We start from the raw sequence: 24,282 nt of genomic DNA on the forward strand, positions 1-24,282 counted from the left end.
GACAGTGCAGAGTATTTCTCAAGATAACAAGAGAGTTACCACTAAAATCTCTTCTTCCCTCTTTATGCAGCAGCTAAAAGTTTACTGAATAAGAAAGCGGACGGCGTGAAGGTAAATATATTTCTGGTTTTTGTGGAACATTCCATGAAAGAGAAAACCAGGGAAAGATTTGGGCTTGTGCCGTATTAAAGGGAGAGATTATTCTGCTCTAAACCCACAATCGTTTTCAGAAACTCAATTAGCAAAGTAGCTAAATGGTAGAAATGAAAGTACTTTTCTATTCTCTATAAGTTAAAACCCTCTGAACCACGGTGAAAGGAGGGCCCATTCTCCAAAGCTTTATCTGTACATAATTGCTAGGTAAAATCATGAAATGATGCACCCTTTATGAGTTTAAATGGCCTTGATATGGATTATCTGAATGAAAAGTGTTTTGTGTTCTTTTCTTCATTGACAAAAATGTGTATGTTTGATACAGCCTCAGACAAACAGCACCAAAGGCAGCACCGGAGTTACCAGTCCAAAAGGAACCCTTCCTCCAGCCGCACTGGTACAGTTTCCCTTCTATTTTTATTTCTGTTTTTATACAAAACATTTGGGACACTGATTTCCCTGTGGTTTTGCTGCTATAATTGCTCTTTAATGCTTGCTGATACAACTATACATGATTTAAGGACTTCAACTCTGTGTTCTGCCTCTAACTGATACCGTTGTGAATCCCTAAATTGTTTCATGCTATTCTTGCTCCATTGTTGGGAGACAGTTCAGAATTTATTCATGGTCCTCCTGCTTATCCTCCATATATATATTTTACTTCTTAGGCAGTCCAAACCAGAAGACCCCATTCAGTTGATCTTGCTACCTAGGATCTAGTGCAGTTTTAAATGTTTAATTTGCTTCCTGGTAACAAAATTAAGCCGCAGTGTATTCCACATTGATTGGGTTCTCCCATTCAATAATACAAGGCACAAGATAAGGATATTTGAATTGCAAATTAATACTGTCTTATATCCCAGCAGACAATCCAAAAAAAAAAAAAAAATTCCCCACCTCGTCCTCAAAAAAAGAAAAACAAAGGCCTCTTTTTATTCTTGGTCAGAAAGAATAAACAAGAGTGTCTTATAATTACACCTTGTCTCATCAGTCATTCTGAGAAATAATAGAACCCAGTAACTGTGGTTGTCAATTAATTTTTTCCCACCTCTAAACATCTGAATCCCATCTGTGGATATCACCCTGGTCTGCTTTGTGCAAATTTGTACTTAGTGCCTCAGTATTAAAACCTCCTTTCCAGATATGTTCAATCCAGAGGTCATGTTGGTTACTGAAACTTAAATATTCATAACTTCATGGCTACTTTACGATTTGGTGCTAAATGAGACATTTTAAATCTCTTAATTTTCTCTAAACATTTTATTCCACTGAGAGCCTATCCCAAGTATCCACAAGCCTCACTCTCAAGTGTAAAAAAGTGCAAAAGAATGTACATTATACATATTTTTAAACTCCTGGAATAATAATTCTGGGACATAACTGTGTGGCATAGCAAACATTAATTGATCTGCAGGGCTCCATTTGTTTTCATAGGAGTTACAGATTCTAGGTTGTTATTATGTAATTATTGTAAATATATATATATATATATGTATGTATATATATATAGGAAAAAGCTGTAAAGTAAGGCATTGGGGTAAAACGTATAGGAACTATTTAAACTTTGCACACTTTGCTCCACTGTCAACAAGTCAATGAAGCATTAACAGGTGAAGGAATTAGAATTATTATAAAAGTTTTAAAGCTCTCAGAAGCTGTATTTGCAAACCTTAAAGATATTTCTATTTTGGTCTTTATTTTCAGTAGGTTCCCCTTACGTAGGTGGCAAATATGGAATTCTTTAAATAACTTGGAGGTCCTGTATTTGAACACAGGAACAGTAGAGCTGTTCTACCAAATAAATATCAGTTTTGTAATAATGTTTTTCATGAAGTCTTAATATAAAATTACATTGACTTTACTGGCTAGGAAGATATCTTGAAATTTATGTTGCTTTTGAAGGGAAATAAAATTCCACAACTGGGATTTTAATGAATCTTCAGAAAGACGCAGATTGAAAACAAATTGGGCAATTATAGGTAATTGCATTCTGCTATCTTTGCTTATATGAATATGATACAAATTAGATAATGAGATAATTCTTTAAATAACTGTGACATTTTTTTATTGAAAGGTTTTCTTTGCCCACTAATTTTTTAGTACAAAAAGTATTAAAAGAGGTCAAGGGATGGAGACAGCAGGTTTAAATTAAATTATATGAATCCAAACAGTATATGGAGCTGTCCAAGAGAATAGAGCATATTTACATTATACGTACACTAGGAAGGTAGCAGAGTGTTAAAAATGCAGTAAATGGGCTGTTATCATTGATCAAAACAACAAGGTTGAACTTCTTTCTTACAGCACAAACTACTTCTTTTCTTCTATGAGACCCATATTCAATATTGGTTTACAGCCCATTTATCTTCAACAGCTTTCTTTGTCATTATTCAATTTAAAACTAGACTTTGAACTGGTTTTAATGATGAAAAACATGTATTCCAGTTATTTGGTTCTCTTACAAGCTTAAAAGAGGCACTTTGAAATGCTGTCGTTATATGATAAATGCTATTTTCAGAGTATTGGTGGGTAGTGATCATTTCCCAAGCTATGTCAATTGTTGGCCCTTCCTTTCAACAAGAAATTGAATTTGATGGCAAATTTCTCTATAGTCAATTTATGTAGTTGATGCTAGGAAAGATTCCAGAGAATAAACTTAATAGAACTCTGGAAGTTTTTTCCCCAGCATAGAAGCACCCTAGATGATAATATACGTTGGGAAAAGCTTATCAGTTTCTTCAGTGTGGCAGGAACTACAGATTCCTTCTGTAATCATGGGGAACAAATATTTGCCTTCCAAAGAAACAGGGTTGAAAACTGCCTTTAATTGAGCAAAATGGATGGTTTTTTCCCCAACCCAATTCTCCAATTGTCTATTAAGCAAGAGCTTGGCTTTATTGAAGGCAAGAGGCCAACCCTTCAGAGATTTCAATAGCTAGAGCCCTATGTGGCATATTAAATATTACAGAGCGGCTGGTGAAGAATGTATCAATTCAGAGTTTGCCAGTGGGGGCAAGAAACACAGGGTTGAATCTTGAAAAGCGATGTGAAACCTAAGATTTTTTTGCTTCCATTCACTCCCGCTTCCCCTTCCCGGCTGATACTCCCACCCATCGTTCCAATCTCTTCAGATGGGAATTGACTTTCATCTGCAACCCTCAAACATAGTTTTATTCAGTTCCTCTCAGTGGCAGTCAAGATGCTTTGCTTTTATTGCTAGTTCTGAATAGCCTCTTAAATGGGTAGCACTGGTGCCCGTGTCAATAGGTAATTCGTGAGTACCGAAACCTGCCCTTTTATGAACTCATTGTTCAAGATCCCCAACCCCTCGCATAAAAAGGACTATTGAGCTGTACCAAGCTTACACAATTAGGTCTCTAGCCTTTAAGTCCAGCTACACAAGCCATTATAGTAATTCATATTCTTCCTGGAATACTTTGCAGGTTTGCACAAACTGGATTGTAGGTATCAGCTGTAGAAAAAAGATGTCTTGCTTTCACAATTATCTAAAAATGACTGAACTGTGCCCCATTTCTTTAGATTTTGGTTCAGCACTTCCTTTCATAGCTGCTGTTGTTCTAAGACATAACGCAGCACAAACGCAGCCTGCCTGAAATGCATCAGCTTGGAGAAGGCAGCTGAATAGTGATTGACAGGATTTTTTTAAAGGTTCCCAAGAAAGAAGAATCATCTCAAGCTACGTGCTTATTTAACTGGAAATGCCAAAGATTGAATTTGGAAGATCTTGCACCAAAGCATGCGTTATTTACTATTGAGTTGCTTCAAAGCTTTATTAACATGCATATATCTCTTCTCCTTCTCCACTATATTCACACAACACCTTTAAGCATATTTAGCACACATTGGCCACACATGCACATTCACTATTACTAAAGAAGTAGAGATATATGTGTGGATAATTCTTAGACCATATCAAATACATTACAGACAGGTTTTCTGGTAGTTTCTCAGCTTTGGAATGGTCCTTCTTCTCCCAAGCTCTACCCTCTTAAACCACCTGGTGGGAAGCTGATACTTTAACAGTCATGTAAAAAAAGAGACCGGTCTCTCATTCTTACATGTTGCCTATTCCTGCCAAATTCGCTTTACCACCCTGCCTACACCAAGCCATAAAAGTCTTGTCCATATCCATGCCAACTGAACAAATTAGTTTAGTGCCCTAGAATTACCTGCTTCCAGGTAAGTACATCTTAAAAGTGTCAGAAAAGCACTGAAGGTTTGTAAAACAACATATGTTATGGAAGGTAAGTTCTCAGCGAGCAAAACCTCTGCTCAGCTATCTCTAGAATTATATTGGATGGACTTTTCATACCCCATACCTCTTGCTCAGCCCTCTGTTGTGTACCCAGAACCTATGGGTGAGAGATCCAAACTACAGGATCATCATGGAATGCGCCCATGGAGCGAGGTAGAGATTGGTTCTTAATTTAAAAATTCAGAGCATAGCACAAGTCCGAGGAATTTGTTCAGAGGACCTTCTGCTCTTCTTTTGCTACGTTTTTCCCTCCTTCCATCTTCAGTGGAACCTGCGTTGTGATGTTAACCGCCCAGGTAGGAGTGTTGGTTGCCGCTCCCACCTACAAGTTTCTTCTTTGTTCTCCTGACCATGCTCCCTATTGCAGCAATTTCTTTGGCTCGCAAACAGATTAAACATAGATACCTCTGCTTGCCCTCTCCATTTCCAAGGGAGTCACAGCAATTTTATCATGGGGTTCAAATATGATTTTTTGGTTTCATTCATGGAAAATCCAGTTTTGATTCTTCTCTTCCTGATTTATTCTGCCACTTTTTGTTTGTTAATCATTTGCCTTTTGCTGAACTAATTGCCTTTTGCTTTTTTCCCTTCCATTTTGTTCCCCTCCCCTGCTCTTATGTGGGTCTTGGTCTTTTTTTCCCTTCCTTTTCCCTTTTTTCATATTTTTTACCATCATTTTCTGCTCCATCTCCTCTTCCAATTATTGCCTCTTCTCCTTATATATATTTTTTTAATTCCTTCCTCTTCTTTGTTCTGTTCTTCTTTGGTTCATCTTTCCTTCCTCTGTAGGAACCTCAAACCACCGTTATCCATAACCCAGTGGACAGCATTAAGGTACTGCTGCCTGTCTTTCCTTCTCCTCAGTTTTGCCCTTTTTGTTATCTTGGATAAAAATTGACTTTTTTTTCCCTGCTCCTTGCATTGCTGTGTAATTTCACCTCTGGGGACAGACCGTAGGCTCTTGTTGTGCCTTTTTCCGTATACCCGAAATCCTGCAACCTAGACCCTAATCCACTGGCCTAATTAAGGGTGGGGGAAGAGAGTTGCCTTTTGAGGTGTTATAGAAAGCACGAAATTACAACTGCAGCACTGTTTTTGAAAGGTCTGGCCTGCTTGAAGAATCGCAAATATTAGACTTTCCACTATTTGGGGAGAAAGGTGAAGAATTTCCATGACTCCCTTGCTGGTGGTATGTTCCCTACATTTTGTTCCAGGTCTTTTAGGCTTACAATGAGGCTAATGAAAGTGGTCCAGACAGAACAGATGGAATTGAGGGGAAGAAGTTGATAGTCGCTTGTCACCTGGAACTAGATCTTCTGGAGGATGGGATTGTCCTTCAAACCTGTTTTCTCCTGTTCTGGTCCTAGATGTGTTGAGCCTGCTAGTTTGGGTTACTGCAGTCTCCGCACAAATTGAGAACTCTAGATGGGGGAGGCAACCTTCCCCATCTCAAATTCTTAATTTGTGTGGAGACTCTCGTAATCCCAACTATACTCCTAAAAGTCTCAACTGAGCATTTTTGTGCTGGGGGATAGGATGGGAAAGAAAGCCTCAACTCTGACCCCAGAACTCCTTCATGCTCAAGTGAAAGAATGCAGCCAGGCAGACCAAAGAGAGACATCCCAAGAGGCTGGATGGTGTGAGGATCAGCATAGTTGCTCCATGTCACTATCATTCATTATCGGTCCCAGCCTTCACTTCCACCCAGACCTGCATTTTCTTAACCCATTCTTCGCTGCAGGGGCTTTAATTTTTTACCATGTTTATGCTATCTCTTCAAGCCCATTCACTCAGTGCATCTGACACAGCTTTAAGAAGAGAACCAGTTGGAATTTTTTTTGTGGGTTGTTGGCTGGTTTGTTTTTTGTTTTTTAAAGGTTAAATCTGATAGAGGTTGGTCAAGGAAACCATGTTAGTACCAACCTCCCCATTTATTTATCTTTTCTTCTGGACAGAATATTTCCTGGTTTAGATGAATTTTAAGGGAAAAAAGGATAATGTTTTTCTAATTATACAGCTTGTTTTTTTAGAGGAAGTAAAATAAGTCTGGGGACTGGTACCCCTATATCAGATTACATTGGGATGAAGAATCTGGGGAGATTATGTTGAATGTGGGGCTTTGACTTTCTTCCAACTGGGCAATAAATGGAGGCTACTAAGGTCTTCTGTTCATATTTACAATTATTTCTAGAATATATTCTTTTCTGTTGCAAATGTTTGGAGAGGAAAATCCTCTCCTGTTAGAAACATAGCTTTTTCGTCATGAGGGAGAGCAACCATTTTCTTTAAGGTGTCACAGCAAACTGAACTGTTATAAAATATTATCATAATGTTAAATCTACTCTGTTTTTGACAAATGAGATAGGTGGTTTATGTTCAAAAGAACTTGTGAGAATATCACATTTGCTGCTTTTATTGCATTTGCTTCCCCCAGCAAAACTGCAGGGACTCCAGGCAATCTCCAAGAATCAAACATAATTGAACAGAAGGGGGAAATTATTGATTTATTAATTAATATTAATTAATATACATTTTTATAAAAGTTACATGATTCTTAAAAAACTAATCATTCTGTTTGGAATTTTGAATTTTTGAATTAATCTTAATAGTATGTGAGGGATAAGATTCTATTCTGTGCAGGCCCCTTAATCTAATCAATGGCATTTATTTCCAAATAAGCTTTACTTTTAGGAAGAGTAGTAATATCTATCCCCAGACCAGCTCCACACCTCAAAGAATATCATGCTGTAAATCAGTGTTTCTCCACAACTTTAGCATAGCTGACTGGGAAATTCTGGGAGTTGAAGTCCCCACATCTTAGTTGCTGAAGCTGAGCTGCCACAATCTGACAAGTCTTAATTCTAGAATAACATTCTTTGATGAAATGCTTATGAGAAATGAGAACATTCTTATAGTTATGAGCCGGACCATAATTCTGCAAACAAGACTAAGTTTATGTTATGACAGATACTCCAGTAGTAAATAGGGTTTGGCTCAACTACTGGGAGACATAATTATCTCAAGGTTCACCCATATGTAGAAGCAAATGCCAGTTGTGCATTTTTTCCTTGTTGATTCACACTGCAACATTAAAAATGGAATTTCCAGTTCAATTCTGCATGAGAAGTCTTTATCAATCTTACTAAAGATGAGATTTGAGTTCTTTCTTCCTTAAGAAGCAAGAAAAACCAAGCCAACTACAATTCTGTTTTTTAAGTTGGTATACTTGGTGAACCATCTCCCTAGTTTTTTGGGGCAGATACTTCTATATTGATTAATATGCCGATTTATTGTTATTTGAAAAAGGAGAGTTTTGAGTATCCCACAGTTTCTTTTCTGATTTATCCAGATTCTCTGGTCTCAAGTTCAAGTTGTACATGCTCATCATCTCCTCAAACATCTTTTTGTGGCCAGAGCTGCTAACCTTCTGTTTTCTTTTTCTCCTACTCCTATTTGTCTCCACAGGAATCATCCGACAGCACAAACACCACCATAGAGGATGAAGACACGAAAGGTAACAGAATTAAGGAGTTGGCCCAGGGGTCAAAGGCTTGACATCTGGAGAGTTAGTTATTCCGCTTGCATACTCCTGATTGTCTGTGCGCTTGACTATAAATGGAATATTGGAAGCCGTAGCAGTTTACATAGTAGAAATTGATAAATGCAGACTCTGTTTTAGACCATAGCTAGAAAGGAAGTTTTTTTTTAAAAAAAATTTTTTTTGATTTATATGCCGTCCTTCTCCGGAGACTCAGGGAGGCTTACAATGTGCTAAGCAATAGCCTTCATTCTTTTGTATATTTATACAAAGTCAGTTTATTGCCCCCACAACTGGGTCCTCAATTTACCTACCTTAGAAAGGATGGAAGGCTGAGTCAACCTTGAGCCTTGGCGAGATTCGAACCTGCAGTAATTGCAGGCAACTGGTCTTAATAACCAGCTTAATAACAGGGTGCCTAGACCACTGTACTACCAAGGCTCTTTGTGGGCAAATGGAAAACAGATGTGCATGTTCTCACTTGTTTGATGAATCCTGGCTTATTATGAAGGTGTTGTACTCCAGTGCTTGCAGGCTGTTGACACTTGGTGATGACAAATCAATCTTCAAGGATACTTGAGAAATGTCACCTTTGTGAAATCTGTATCTGCCATAATTACTGGTGTTTTCTTTAAGTGGTAATTCAATCTAGGCTCAAAACCCTACTTAACCTAACCCATGTTTACCACATCTCTTTTTGAATAACACATTTAAAGAAATTGATAAGCAAGATAGAATGAGTCAGTTTTGCCCTACTAGAGGAAGATCAGAAAGTAATATGAAGCTTTTGTGATGTTTAAGATACTGTATATTTTGCTCCATCAAAACAACCTGAATATTGTGATTCCCCCTCCAATCATGATGCCACCAGCATTTCCCACAGGATCTACAGGACAAGTGCCATGAAGGTCCAACAAGATGACATTGTATGACAGAGGGGACATAGAACACTCCCTGCTAGATATAGTGGGATGAGCAGAGATGATGGGACATAAGCAGTCTTGTAAATAGTTCAGTCCTATGTTGTGCAGGAGTTTTATAAGTGATAACGATTACCTTCAGTTGCATCCAGAAGCCTACTGGGATACAGTGCAGCTCACAGAGTAGTGGTGTTATATGAATGTATGGGAAACATCAAAAACTGCCCACATTGCTGCATTCTGGACATGGTGCAGTTTCCAAATGTTCTTCAAAGGCATTCATGAAGAGTATGTTACTGAAATCCAAACAGGAGGTGACTAGGATGTGAATCACTGTGAGCAAGGCCTTCTGGTCCAGGAACGGGAAGAATGGTGCACAAGTCAACCAGTGCAAAGGTTTTTGACACTATAGCAATAGCACATAGACTTATATACCACTTCATAATGCTTTACAGCCCCCTCTAAGCAATTTACAGAGTCAGCATATTGCCCCCAACAATCTGAGTCCTCATTTTGCTCAACTCAAAAGGATGGAAGGCTGAGTCAACCTTGAGTTGCTCAGAATCGAACTCCTGGAGTGAGCAGTGAGTTAGCCCTGCATTCTAACCGGTGTGCCACCACAGCTCTATAGATAACCTTATGTTGAAAGAGAAAGGAAGAAAGGTTGGATTTATATTGTTTGGGTTCAAGACCTATATACACATACACACACACATACAAACCAGGAGAGGTAGCACTCTTTCAGAGTAACCTTAAGCTTTGTCTTCTGTCCAACATGTAGCTGTACTTCCTGTATATGCCTTTTCCACCAAATATCGTAACTTCTGTTTTGAAGCATAATCTTTTATATTTAGTAAAGCAGAGCTCTAGATCAATTGCAGGAGAGGGTGGATTCCTGCTACAGTATTGGGGTCAAATTTTGGTCCTTGACTAATGAGGGTTAATTTGTGTAACGTAGTTCTACTGTAATGGATGGCATGTGTGTGCATGGTCTACATGTATGCTAGATTGGGCTTGTGTTTTCTACAAGACTTACTTAAGACTCAGCTTGCATTTCCAAGAGAAAAACGTGGGTGCATGTCTAGACATGTGGCTTCTAGTGCTATCAAGCAAAAGGCAGAGGAGACATTCTAAAGCCCAAGAGGTAATAGGAGAACTCAGAAGGACCACCCTCGGGGAAAGCTTTGTCATATCTCTTCGCCTCATGTAACCTTTCACAAATGAGGAGTGAAGACTACATGATACAAGTCTTGTCTCAAATCTCTGTGGTTTCATAAAGAATGTGCACCTTTTTGTATCGTTCACTTTCTCCATAGATTGTTCAAATGATCAGTGCCAGGGTAGAGTTATGAAATAGGCCATGCCCTGATGCTTAAATGATGGTCCCACATCAATGTGATCAAGAGAAATGAGTTTAGAACCTAAGAAGAGCTAAGCTGAGTCTAACTATATCTTATGTTGCTGCTCAGATACCTTATAAAGAATCAGAATCAATCTTTATTAAAGTCACAGACCAGCACAAAAGTTAAACATTATCTAGAAATTATTGGAAAATAATTTAGCAAAGTATTAATATGAATAAAGATATTTAGTTCTTTAGATATTTTTTTCCTTATTATCATTGCAGCAGCACAAAATTTTGCTACTGCACAAGTGGTGGCTGGATTTGAATCCTGGAGGAGATGGTTCACGTAGAAGTTACCTGATCTCCCTAGAAATCTCTCTACTAGAAGGAGAACATACATTGATCTGATGTCCCTGTAGAACTTGCAGTGCAATAGGACATGTGAAATATCTTCAATTTCCCCATCGCCACTTGTACATATTCACTCAGCTATTGTGGTTTTATCATTCCTGCCCTGCAGGAGTGCTGAGGGGAGGATATTAAGTCTGGCTGTAAAAGATGCTGTTCTACTCTTAGAAAAACTCAGGTCTTTCGGATACCTTGCTGGTTCCCACACACCCTATTTAATCTGATATCTTCTGTAGAGAGATATCCTGTTAAGTTCTAGATGGGACTCCATGTCTCTTATTCTTCTGGTAACCAGTTGCTTGGCTTGATTGTAGCCTTGGGATATTAAAAACAATGGGGAAAGTCCATTGAAGGCCATTTTATGCTTTATTGCCTGTTTCCAAGGAGAAGGAAAGTTGTCTATTAGGACTAAAGGGGTGAAGCCCACTGGGAAGAATTGAATTTTCAACCACTACAGATAACCTTGTTAAAAAGTCCCTACCCAGGCAGGACATGAATGTAATCAAACCTTCCTGCTTGTCATACTTGAAAGTATGTTGCCTCTATGTGTCTGTGTATCTTAATTCCATTTCCCTATTCTTTTTTTTTTCTATTAAAATACATTTTACTTTCCCATTCTGTGTCTCCTATTTTGTTTTTTTCCTTCCACCAAAGGTGTCGCTGTTCTTTGGATTTTTTTTCCTTTCTGTCTTTATGGTGTTTCTGTTTCTTTTTCTACTCTTTCACATTCTCCCCAGTTAAAAGCACTGATAATGAGCTTGTAAAAAGTCACGTGAATTCAGGATCTGCCCCTGAACTTCCTTCCAGCCTGCAGACATCTGTCATCTCATCTGCTGCTGCTGCAATCACGGCTGCTTGTAAGTTGCAAGGCCCCAATGTTGGTTTATCTGTTATTTGTCTATTTGGAAAATTTATAGGGCTGCCGATTTTAAGCAACTCTGGGCAGCTTACAATAAAATGATCCCCTGTTCCACCTTCCATTGAAGACTCCTAATTATAAGCCTTAAGCCATGGATTTCATTCAGCTATGGCAACAAGCCTGGTTTTCCTGTTATCTGAATGAACCTATTTGAACCTTTAATTCTTTCATCTCTTCCTCTTTGATGTGCCAGAGTTTGATAACATCCACTCTGGATGGACCTTCATATTTGAACTGTGGCTAGATTGAGTAATGATTTTGCCAATTAATCTTCAGTTCTGTCTGGGCCTCAAATCATGGCTACAGCTTCACATTGCCTGTAATTATTTTAACAAAAAACATAGAAGCTGGGTCCCCTAATCTTGCTTGCAAACTTGGTAGAAATCCAAATCCCTAGGCCTCTTGTAGGCTCAGCCATATAGAAGAATGATTACAAAAAAAAAAAAAAAAAGACATCCGCAATGCGGGAATAAGTATGGTAGTAGTTGAACTTAGACAAAATTCTTTCAACTTAGCCCTTACTCATATCCATGTAACTTTAAGTCATTTGCCTCAGTGATGCTAGGAGAAATTTGATTTAGAAAGCCATAACTAAATAGATAAAACATACTTGGTGCATTGGTTAAAGGATTCTTGGCATCTTTGAGTCATCTTTTCAGATTTTTTTTTCTACCTCACTGTTACTTTTCGTTGTCCTTCCTTTATCTTCTCTCTTTCCTTCCCTCTCTCTCTCCCTCCCTGCCTTTCTCATTTGTCCTGTCTCAGCCTCCAAGCTCTCTGATGTATTAGGCCTGGTGAAAAAGGGATCAGGTACTACCCCTGTGGCTGAAGACCCAACAAATTCTTCACCCTGCATATTACCAGCTATTGCAAGCCCTCTCCCTCCCCAGTGTAAGTAGTGTGTGAGTGCTAGGATGTGCAGAATTCAACGGCTATGTAGCTGAAAAAGAGTGTTGCTAGAAAGCATTTGTGGCTTGGTATTAAACCAGGTCTTACATTGCTTTAATGAAATATAATGAATGCATTCTTGGCTTGGATTTCATTAGCAAAGATTGTATGATCCATTTGAAAGTCCTGCAAAGTAATAATGTCAAATTATACTAAATCAAAAGGTCTACAGTGTGATTAACATTTTTTAATCTCAGCAGGAATTAATGCAACAAATTAAAATAATTAGTCCCGAATATGGAAAATTCTTGTAATTGTAGAGATGGAATAAGAAATAATTCAAAATAATAACAACAGGGTGAAGTTCTGGATTTCCACAAAGATAGAGAATTGTAGAGCATGTGAAAAGGATCCCAAACATATATAAAACATACAATGAATGTTGTATGCAAGAACTGGGTATGTCTGCTTTAATGAAGAGTAGGACTAAGGATGACTTGATAGGAGTCTTCCAGTATTTAAGGGGCTGCCACAGATAGGATGGGACCAGTGGTGGGTTTCAAAAATTTTTACTACCGGTTCTGTGGGTATGGCTTGGTGGGCGTGGCAGGAGAAGGATACTGTAAAATCCCCATTCCCATCCCACTCCAGGGGAAGGTTACTGCAAAATCCCCATTTCCTCCCGATCAGCTGGGACTTGGGAGGCAGAGAATAGATGGAGGCAGGGCCAGTCAGAATTTTTACTACCGATTCTCTGAATTGCTCAACATTTCCGCTACTGGTTCTCCAGAACTGGTCAGAACCTGCTGAAATCCGGATGGAACCAACCCTATTCTTCAAAGTACCTGAGTGCCGGATAAGAAACAATTTATTTATTTTATTTTATCAAATTTAATAAAAACAATGGGTGGAAACATATCAAAGAGAGATCCAAACGAGAACTAAGAAATTCCCTGACAGTGCGAACAATTAAACAGTGGAATGGCTTGCCTCCAGAAGTTCTCAATGCTCCATCATTGGAGCTTTTTAAGAAGAGATTGGACAACCATTTGTCCGGAATGGTATATCATCTCCTGTTTGAGCAGGGGGTTGGACCTCCAAGGTCCCTTCTGTTATACTATTATTGTTCTTGTCCTAATGCAGTTCTCTAATATTTTTCAACTCAACATTTTAGAGATTTTCTTGTCTTCCCTATTTCTATTTTTTCGTCCCAGCTGCCTAGTTCTCTAAGGTACGAGGCCAGGTAAAATAGAGTGCTCTGAAGCAGAAAAACCAAATATTTCTCTCACTTTGCCCTTCTCACCTTCTATTGTTGCAAGTCCCATTCCTCTCCAATGTAAGTAGATTTCTGATTACAGCCAAGTAGGAACTGCTCTACAGAACTAGCTTTTCTTGCTTTTTATGGGAGAACATCCCTTCAATGTTGGAATACTCAATCAGTAAAGTGCACTGAAAGGATTGATGTGTTGGCTTGATATAAATTTATGTGCACATGCTAGGAACCTCATCAGATTTTGTTCCGTGTTTATTATGCAATTCATGTAATTCTTGGGGCAAAAAAGTCTTCCACTCAGAATTCAGGACTGCACCTAGATGCTAATTCACAAAAAAAACATATGCAATCACTTTTGCGGGCCAAATGAACAGAAGGCTTGTGCGCCCCTAACTAATCAGCAATCATTTTGTACAATTTAGCCTCTGATTAATGCCTTAAACATGCAAACATAGGAGGATATTGATGCAAGCCACTTGCTTCTTAATCGTTTGAGAAACATCCTTCCCTTCAGTGGAATGCTTTCTTTAATCTGTCCTCTTATTTTACTTTTCCCATCTCTGTGCTTTTTTTATATTTTATTTGTTTCTTCATCTTTCTCTTCCTCATCTCACCTTGGCTGCTAAACCATCTGATGTCTTAGGCATGGTGAAAAGGGGTCCTGGACCCCCAGATGCTGAAGACCCAAAGCCTTCCATTACCCTGCCTAATCCATCCACGGGTGTTGCTAATCCTCTTCCTCTGCAGTGTAAGTAGCAGGGGTATCTCTTGCCTCTAAAGTGGCATGTCACAAATTTGCTGAATCCCTCTGGCTTTCAGAATGGGCAACTTGCCACAGCCAACTCACCATGGCCAGTTCGTCACAGGACAACTCCCCATGCCAACTCGCTGTGGAACAATTCACCATGGAACAATTCAACAATTCAATTTAATGTTGTCCCTCCTTTGCCATCGTTTCTTTAATGATTATATTCCATCATTTCTTCAATATTAGTGTAATTCTTGTTCCACGGCAAATTGTACTGCGGCAAATTGGCCATGGCGAGTTGTTCCATGATGAATTGGCTGCACCGAGTTGTGCTAGACCTCCGGCTTTCCACCTTCCTTTCTTCTAAATAAAGTTCTTGTGCTTAAAGAGGAGTAATTTCCCTCGTGCAGTTGCACAAGAGTGGTTATTCTCTTCAACATTCTGCCGCTACAAAGGGATTTCCCTCCCTTTCTGTTCTTCTGGTTGCGCCATTTGTTTTGTTTTCTCAATTTTCCCTTCCTTTTCTCATCTACTGCCATCGCAGCTGCCAAACTCTGTGATGTGTTAGGCATGATGAAAAGGGGCTCTGCGCCCCCCGAAAGTGAAGAGTCAAAGACCTCCAGCCCCCTTTCTGGACCACCTTCTATTGTCACCAATTCTCTGTCTCCCTCGTGTAAGTAGTGGAATGTCCCTGGGATTTCTCTATTACAATTCCTGCAACTGACATGAGCCCTTTGTGGGTCTTTTTTTAAACACGGGAACTTGGCTTCCCATTGATCTCCCCTTTAAGAGATTATTGTTGATTTTCTATGACTTGTCTTTGATGTAGCTGAGCTTGTCCCTAGTCCCACACAAGCAGCACGATTCTAATCTTGCAAAACTCTTATTCCAGAGGTTTCCCTGAAAACTGTGGGTAGTCTCTAGCTTCTGGAGGTTTTCAGCAAGGTCAGATTGCTTTAGAACAAACATGATGGCAACTCAAAAACTGAAAGGGAAGGTGAAGGGAATAACACATTGATCAGGGCTGAAATGCTTTCAAAGAAGTAGAAAGCTGCTCCATTGGGGACTGTTCTCTAGCAAGAATTTGTACCTGGTAAACTAATTTGTGCTGAAGATGCTCTAATAAATCAGAAGGAAGAGACAGGTTTCCAGCTGGTTCTCAGAATTAGTAATTTATCTTGTGAAATAGGTCAACTATGTTTCAGCCAGAGTTCTTTCTAATTCTAATACAGAATCAGAGATAAGGAAAAATTTTAAGTTGGGCTTCCTTGTTTATTCATTCATGGAATGGGTTAAACATTGCAACTGTGGGAAGCATGCAATAGATAATGATGAACATCAGTTAAAACACAAACAGGCAACCAGAAACTCATATTCACGTGTCTCTCCAAAAAGGAAGCTTCAATCATCCCAACCCCAAAGCCTAAGAAAAAGAACCCACGTTTTATTGCCTTTCTGAAGACCAACTGGGTCAGGGCTAGCCATACTTTTGAGAGAAGGGCAGAGAGAGATCAGGTGCCACAATAACAAAAATGATAACCAGCACCTTGAATTGCACTTGGAAGCCTATAAGAAACCAGGTTAGGTTGTGAAGTAGGATTGTTACACGGACAGATATTTTTTTCATAAAATAAGGGAACAGTCAGGTTAAGACCTGCCTACCTGAGCCGGAATAAATAATCCACATACCATTTTGAGGACTCCTTTCCCCACATCCTTGATCTGTTTTAATTTGTTTATTTTATGATTACCTCCATGCCTTCTTACATCTGTCTAGCGCCAGCCTCCAAGTTGTCTGATGTCCTAAGCATGGTGAAAAGGGGCTCTGGAGCCCCAGAAGCTGAAGGGTCACAGCCTGCTGCCACCCAGTTTTTCCCATTTCCACCCATTGCTAGTCCTCTTCCTTCAGATCGTAAGTAGCGCAAGTGGTCTCTGATAGTCAACAGCTGAGCCCTGCTTGATCTATTCTGACTTGAAAGAACATTCAGTTCTTCTGACACTGTAGGTGTGAAATAACAGCCTAACGCTTATTGCCATGTGCCTTTGCCTGAATGGTTAAATCTTCACTAGGTTGCTCTAAATGCAAGCTAAGAAGGTGGGATGCATGTGCATGAGAGAACTGGATTGTGCAGACTGTAGTGTATGCAGATGGCTTGTGCAAAAGTGGTCTTGGCGTGAAAGATGTGTTGTGCTTGTATCAAGTACTTAAACCTAGAAGGTACTGACAAGTGTTCTATGATCAGTGGCTCTAACCATGTGCAGATGTTGAACTTCAGCTACTTTTAACGCTAGCTGGCATTGGTGAAGAACTTACAGGTTGGATTTACTTGGAAGGGCAGATATTGGCCAAAAACATCAGAAGAACCCATTTTATGTCTATGTTTCATGTTTCCATATTATGTGCAAATGTTGCCTTTTTATTTGGAGTGGCACCAGGTCAATTCCTATGTTTAATTCATTCTATTCTCTTTGTCCCTTGGAAAAGCAGAATTCTATTTTTTTTCCAACCAACATCCCAGAAGACATATTACTTATAAGCCATGGCCTTATTTTTTGCAACCCATGCAACTTCAACTTTGGGGATGGTGGGAGGAGAGCCAAGATGGCTCCAGTGCAGCAGGTGGCTAGCTATGCTAATATTATAATTCATAAACTACCTTTCCTCCAAAGTTCAAGGCAACTTAATGGGGAGGTAGGTTAGGCTAAAAGGGAATGCCTGGGCCAGCAGAACTGGCTGGGGAATTCTGAAAGTTGAAGTCCACAGGTCTTCAAGTTACCAAGATTGTACACTCCTGCTTTTGATGTTGACATGACCCTGAATATCCATAGTCCTAATCCCAAACATTATATTGCCTGTGATTACTTTCAAGGGTTAATACTGTATGTTCTATAATAGTACATTAATCATTTTATATTCTTGTTGATATGTAGTGGGGTCTTGCTCATTTTTATTCAGAGGCAAGTCCTGCTGTATTCAGTGGTCTTATTTTCTAGTGTGTAAGATGGAAGCCTTAGTTGCTATTAGTTGTGTTTTGGTTATGCTGACTATGTTAATAATGCATTTATTTGATTGAGTATTTGACAAGTAATACATTGATATGGTTTGAGCTTTTCAAACAATATAGAGTGTACCATTTTTCTGATTATTGCAGCATTTCCTTACCCAAGCACCAGATGTAGGGTTCATTATCCCTGTGTTCTCATGCAACTCCTGCCCTTGTAATCTAATACTTTTCAGACCACAATTATAAATATTCATTGGGGTTTCTAAGTGTGCCCTGTTTGCTTAGTATTTCAACTAAGTGATTTTAAAGTAGTACCAATTTTGCCCACCTTCACTTTTAAATTACTTGGATATAGACATTTGTGTGCAAATACATGGCTTTCCTTTACTGTCCCAAATAAGTGTATTAAGTATACATAAATCTGCTTATCAGATGGGAAAAAACGTAGCTGTTTAATCAATTAATTCAGGGGTGTCAACCTTGATTTCATTGAGTGCCACATCAGAGTTAGCCAATGATTTAATTCTTTTAATTATCTTAACTTTTGCATTTGTATGTTTTTTTAATTTTGGCTGTTCACCGCCCTGAGTCCCTTCTGGGAGAAGGGCGGTATACAAATTAAATAAATAAATAAATAAATAAATAAATAAATAAATAAAGAGTTGTGTTTGACCTTTGGGGGGCTGGGGTGGGTGTGGCCAGGGTGGGCATGGCCATCTTGATGTCATTCATGTCAGGGGCGCCTGTGGTGGCCCAAGTGCTCTGCCAGCGAAAACAGGCTCCCGAGCTCCATTTTCACTGGCAGAGGGTTGCAGGAGGCCGTCCCAGCTGAAAAGGGAGATTTGGAGGCACCACAGGCTGATCCTTCACTCTTTCAAGGGCAACCCCATGGGCCAGATCTAAGCACCTCACGGGCCGGATCTGGCCACCAGGCTTTGAGTTTGACACCCCTGAGTTAATTGATTCAATACGTGTACGTTAAGACTGAGTCTTCCTTCTAGATATTACCATCTGCAGTTTGTATAATTTTGTTAGACAAATAATGATGTCCAATTAATTGATGATTGTGAAATGGTTAATCAAATGTAACTGTCTGTCTTATGCATGATTGTCCAGCAATTATAAATATACATGCTTGCTCTCACCTATCAACCCCATGAAGTAGACCAACCAGTAAAATCAACTCTGTAGGAAGATTAGAATTCTGTTGAAATAGGCTACAGCAACACAATCTTGCCAGCCTGATTGTGCTCCTCGCTTCCCTTTTAGACCCCAGTGATTGAGGGAAGGGCCAACTCAAGCTTCTTCTTAATACAGGTAGTCCTTGACTTACAACAGTTCATTTAGTGACTGCTCAAAGTTACAGTGGCACTGAAAATGTACGTGATTTATGACCATTTTTCACACTTCCAATCATTGCAGCATCCTTATGGTCACATGATTAAATTTCCAATGCTTGGCAACTGGCATGTATTTATGATGGTTGCAGTGTCCCGGGATCATGTGATCATCTTTTGCAACCTTCTGATAAGTAGAGTCAATACAGAAGCCAGATTCACTTAACAACTGTGTTTAATTTAACAACTGCAGTGATTCATTTAATAACTACAGCAAGAAAGGTCATAAAATGGGGCAAAACTCATTTAATAACTGTCTTGCTTAACAACAGAAATTTTGGGCTCAGTTGTGGTCAAGGACTACCTGTACTATCTTCCTTCTCAGGACCAAAGGAATGCTTCTGTCCTTTTTGCATATAGCATCTGACTATGTGATTCACAGACACCTTCCTGGCTCTCTACCTCTCCCAATTAATCCAGGGAACCTCAGGCAGGAAGTTGTCATGTTAGTTTCAATTAGGGCAGTGATGGTGAACCTTTTCAGCACCGAGTGCCGAAAAGCGAGCGTGCATGTGAGTGCATGGCACCAAGTGCCGAAAAGGGAGCACTTTACATGCTCGTCAGGGCCACAACCAGGAAGAGGAGCTGCCTAGGGGGCATGCACGTTCCGGATAAGGTACTTCCAGTTTTTAACAAGTCTTCCGGTTATTGCCATGCATGCGCACATGCCGATCAGCTGGCCGGCGCGCATGCTCATGCCAGAAAACGGAAGACCAGCTCTTCTGGCTTCCAGCACTGCCGCACACACAAAGACCAGCTGATCGTCACATATGCATGCGTGCCAGAAACCCAGAAAAGGAACGGGCAACGCCGCACATGCTAGGCGACATGGCTCTGCGTGCCACTTTGGGCACACGTGCCATAGGTCCGCCATCACGGAATTAGGGCATGCATATTGTTTCATTTGAAAGCCTTTGGATTCTGACTGGCTGCAAAACTTGTTCAAGCACCAAGCGGAGATTTCAAGTAGAAACAAGATCTTGGAGGTTACTGGAGGTAGAAAAAAGAAATGTCATTTTCTTGATCCTCCAAAAATCTTTTAGTCTGGCATCCAATTACCGCAACCTCCAAAAATCCTGAAAAAATAAACAAACAATAACATCAACAAAAACCCCATGAACTTGTTTATGAGTAGTTTGGGACTACAAGTTCAGTGTTTTTAGAAAATGCAGACTTTTAGACTTGATCACCTAAACATTTAGACCTTCACAGAAGTGGGTCAGAAAGGACTATTGGTTATTTTCTTTGTTGTTCCATCAAAGGTTGATATAGCTGATTAATTGCATCTAGCAGCAACTGCCAAGGAAATGGAAAAGGAAATTTCTTTTTCCCTTTGGAGTTTTGAGTCACAAGGTTGCAGTGTCTGCTGCAGGTTCTTTTTGCGCTGAACTGTCTTTCTCTGGCTCAAAAGCTGGGAGTCTCTGACACTGGTGTACATTTACAAAGGACGGATGACAGCTTGGCATGTTTGCAGCTGGAGGGAGATTCTGGCACAGCTGAGTTGAGACTCCCACAAGTGGTGCTAGAGCATTGAGAATGCTACCTTTTTAAAGAGAAAGTAGGCATGATCAACAGGGCCACAGATAAGAACTGTCCTTAGTCTGAAGATTAAAACAAAGGCAATTTTCCTCCTTAGTTAGCAACCAGAAGGAGGCAACATTGCACGGATTAAGGGTGGCATCTGCAAAGTGTAATGTTTATACTGAACATGACTGAATGTGAATTCATTATCAGTTGATGTGCATTTTCAAGGGTTTTCAATTTGGGTGGTTTAAGGGCAAAATGCTCTCATTTCTCTCAGAATGTGTTGGCTTGGAATAAATCCTGTTTGTGTGGAGTTTACTTCCAGATACATGTGCATAGGATTTCAGTCTCTAACCTCAGTGCTCTCTCTCTCTCTCTCTCTCTCTCTCTCTCTCTCTCTCTCTCTCTCTCTCTCTCTCTCTCTCTCTCCCTCCCTCCCTCCCTCCCTCCCTCCCTCCCTCTCCCTCTTTAATGTGGAATGATCTTTTTGATTGTCTCTTTGTATAAAATGGGACAAACCAGGAATGAGTATTCACTTAATGGGAAAAAATGATAAGGTTCCTTGAGTAGGCCAACTGTGGAAACAAAAGAAGCCCTGGAAATTTTCTAAAGTAAATAGATGTGTAAAAAGAGAAACATTTGTCCTTTGTGAAGCAGCAGCCCAAGAAGAAATAGTTAGGGCATTCAGAGATGACTGTGGACTAATCTGTCATATCATTTAGGATTGAGCAATATTTGGTGACAATTCTTTGCAGAATAGGATTTACTGCTCCATGAAGCTTGTAACTGTGGCTCAGATAAGGCTGAGGAAAAGAGTCACTGTTTTCCCTTACTTTTTTTATCCATTTAATTTATTCCAGGAGTCATCCATATGTGGTAACTTGTAAGGCAAAATCTATCAATCCTTGATTTTACTGGCTCCATCTCAATCGTATTTTAGTCTTGCTGATATATCAATTATTTGGGAGGAATCTTATGTCTTCTGAGTGAGTTTTCCCGCAGTATAAGCATGGACAATTTGTTCTCTTAGCTTTGCATTCTTCTTAACAGCAAGAGTGCTACCTGAGTAACAATTGAATATTTAAAACTCAAGAGCATCCAGAAAATTGGTGGAATCAGCTGATGGTAAAATACAGAGCCAAGTACTAATTTGAAACTGCCTTTCTGTTGCTCATTTGCATAGTAAATGCCTTTGCTAAGCCTTTGTTCATAGGCTTAGTTAATTTGAGAAAGGAAACTTAGCATCTTCATGCAGAAATGGATGGAGTTGGATCCACTGATTCACTTAACAACCACCGTAAACATTGTCATATAATTGGGCCTGACTTGACATACAACTGCAATATATTACGATGGACATTCCAGTCTCAATTGTGGACATAAATTAAGAACTATACTTGTAATACGTATCACTCAGACCCACAATTGGGTCTCTTATTGGATGAGGTTCAGTAGAGGTTCTTATTTGCAAGACATTTTTTAGATTACTTAACCTCTCCTTATGGCTTATGGCTCTGTAAGATACAAGCAGAGTTAAGATCTAAAGAAAGGGAATTTATTGTTGACATAGGGTGGGTTGCTTGCTAACCAACCACAAAATGGGTTTTCAGTGAAGACAGAAGTCTCAAAACTGCTTAGGCTCCAAGGAGATGACCTAGGCAAGGCCAGTGACATTGTCATCTCTGCCGGTAGAGTGTTTCACTATTCATAGCACTTGCTTTAATTGAGTCACTTGAGTGCATTGTAATTCCTGCATCTCCCTGTGTGTGCTGGTTTCAGAGATATGTGGAGATTCAGCCCACATTGTAAGAGGACAATAGATTTCTCTGTGGAAAAAGGAATGCCCTGATATTTGAGGCAAGGGTAATGTGATGGAAGCTGACAATAGGTTATTGTTTCCTATATTGTATGATTGCAGTTAAGCAATAGCCTTCATATATTTATACAAAGTCAGCTTATTGCCCCTACAATCTGGGTCCTCATTTCACCTACCTTTGAAAGGATGGAAGGCTGAGTCAACTTTGAGCCTGGTAAGATTTGAACTTGCAGTAACTGCAAGCAGCAGATGTTAATAACAGTGCTTTAGTCCACTGTACTACAGGCTCTTATTATATGGTGAATAATCTGTGCACCTCTGATTTTTGAGGGAGTCTGTGTCTTTTAGACCCATGGTTAGTCTTTTCCACATTCTTTTAAGATGGCATCAAATTCTGAAGGACTACTACTACTAACCCACTACTACTAATACTAACTCACCTTTTCTCCAAGAAGCTCATCCTATGTTACCTTAGTTTAACTCTCATAATGATTTCGTGCAGTTGTGCAGTCTCCAAACAATTGGTCCACTGCTTCTTAAAGAGCTTCATGGTCAACCAGAGTTTTGAATTGAGTTCTCCCTGGTTTAACTCCATCTCTATTGTTGGTTAGGATCAGGACTGCAGACAGTCACTAGATGGCAGCAAAGACCTAGCATGTTTTCTTTCTCTGTTTCCTTTTAGTGATAGTTCAGATATTTGCAGCCAAGATATAATAACATTGCCCTTAAGATCCTAAAGAATAGTGGGAATGGAGCATGTTAAAGCAGTATTTTTCTGCTTTCTGCTTGACATGAAAGGTGTTCACTCTTGATCATATTGTTAATTTCCCCACCTTTCTTTTTTTCTGATTTTTTTTTTACCTAGCCCGCAAACAGGAAATAATCAAGATAACGGAGCAACTGATAGAGGCTGTGAACAATGGCGATTTTGAGGCCTATGCGTGAGTAGGCTGAGCGTGAGATCTTCCAAGGGTCCTAGTCTCACAACTCACTATTTTATATGCAGTTTTATATGTATTGCTTTTTTTAATGTAAACAGTGCCCTTCATCAATAGAATTAAATTTGTTGCTGTGCTATTTACCATGTCCATAATAGGGCAATATCTTTAATAAGTCAACTCCAGCTACACAACAGTATGCAAACTTTTCATTCATTTCAATAGTGATGCTTCCCTATTTTAAAATAATACTGTGTTTTTATATGCAAGAATCATATTATCTGTAACATACCTCCCTGCTTGACTGGGTGGGACAGGCTGATATAATGGGTAGAGGATCCTTCTGTACGTAACCTGGCTCCATGCCATGGATGGACTTGGAAGCAAACCGGCACCCAATGTAGCTTGTGCAGCTAAGGTGTTACATGCAAATAGCCACATTATTTGATGCCTATTGTAATGAACATGGGAGTTCCCTTTGACTTTTATTCTACCTAGAAAGCAGTAGTTTATGCTTGTAAAAATTATCTGTTCAACTTTATGCAAAGTTTAGATGTGTCAGCTCATTTGCATTTTTCTCTGCCTGGCCTACTAGTAAATTGGATTTGCTAAATTTGAAATTTTGGCTGTGGGTCAGATTTAAGTAGGCTCAACTTGAAAGGTTCAGATTGAAATGTCCCTTCCAGCTTTCTGCTTTTATAATCCTTTGGTTAATTAACAGCTCGGCTATGGCTCTCTTAGCTGTGCATACATCTGATACAGTTTTGTGATACACATTCATTAGCTAATTTCTCAGTTGAAATTAGTCTTAGCTCATGTGTATATGTTTGGGTAAAAAGGGAGAGCAATACAATGTCCCAAACCCTGTAAATAGTGCGGACCTGTTCTTGTGCGGAATGCATTCAGATGCTGTGCAAGATTTCTACGTTAGATGCTAAAAACTAAGAAGCTTAAAAGTTATTTTGCCTTCCAAAAGAGAAAAATAAAATGAAAAAAAACCTTAATCTCAATTTTCACATTCTCTTTCTCCCTAGAAAAATATGTGATCCAGGCCTAACTTCGTTTGAGCCTGAAGCGCTGGGCAATCTTGTTGAAGGGATGGACTTCCACAGATTTTACTTTGAAAACTGTGAG

At 39.5% G+C, this 24,282-nt stretch overlaps 1 protein-coding gene across 23 annotated transcripts in view; it reads left to right on the forward strand.

Moving 5' to 3' along the window:
- Window positions 1-24,282, forward strand: part of CAMK2B (calcium/calmodulin dependent protein kinase II beta) — a 234,194-nt gene that overhangs the window by 203,062 nt on the left and 6,850 nt on the right. For 4 of the 23 annotated variants that reach the window (XM_087876045.1, XM_087876046.1, XM_034436934.3 and 1 more), the window contains 6 exons: window positions 71-111; window positions 479-550; window positions 5,219-5,263; window positions 7,895-7,943; window positions 23,076-23,151; window positions 24,183-24,277. In XM_087876045.1, coding sequence (XP_087732171.1) covers window positions 71-111; window positions 479-550; window positions 5,219-5,263; window positions 7,895-7,943; window positions 23,076-23,151; window positions 24,183-24,277 — 378 coding nt within the window. Of the gene's footprint in view, window positions 1-70; window positions 112-478; window positions 551-5,218; window positions 5,264-7,894; window positions 7,944-11,377; window positions 11,498-12,324; window positions 12,451-14,363; window positions 14,469-15,012; window positions 15,142-16,245; window positions 16,381-23,075; window positions 23,152-24,182; window positions 24,278-24,282 lie in introns of all 23 variants that reach the window. The other 19 variants (XM_087876043.1, XM_087876044.1, XM_034436936.3 and 16 more) reach the window with 11 other exon arrangements.

The sequence above is a fragment of the Pantherophis guttatus genome, chromosome 9 (assembly GCF_059756535.1).
Source record: "Pantherophis guttatus breed Tessera chromosome 9, ASM5975653v1, whole genome shotgun sequence".
In the NCBI taxonomy this organism is placed as follows: Eukaryota; Metazoa; Chordata; class Lepidosauria; order Squamata; family Colubridae; genus Pantherophis; species Pantherophis guttatus.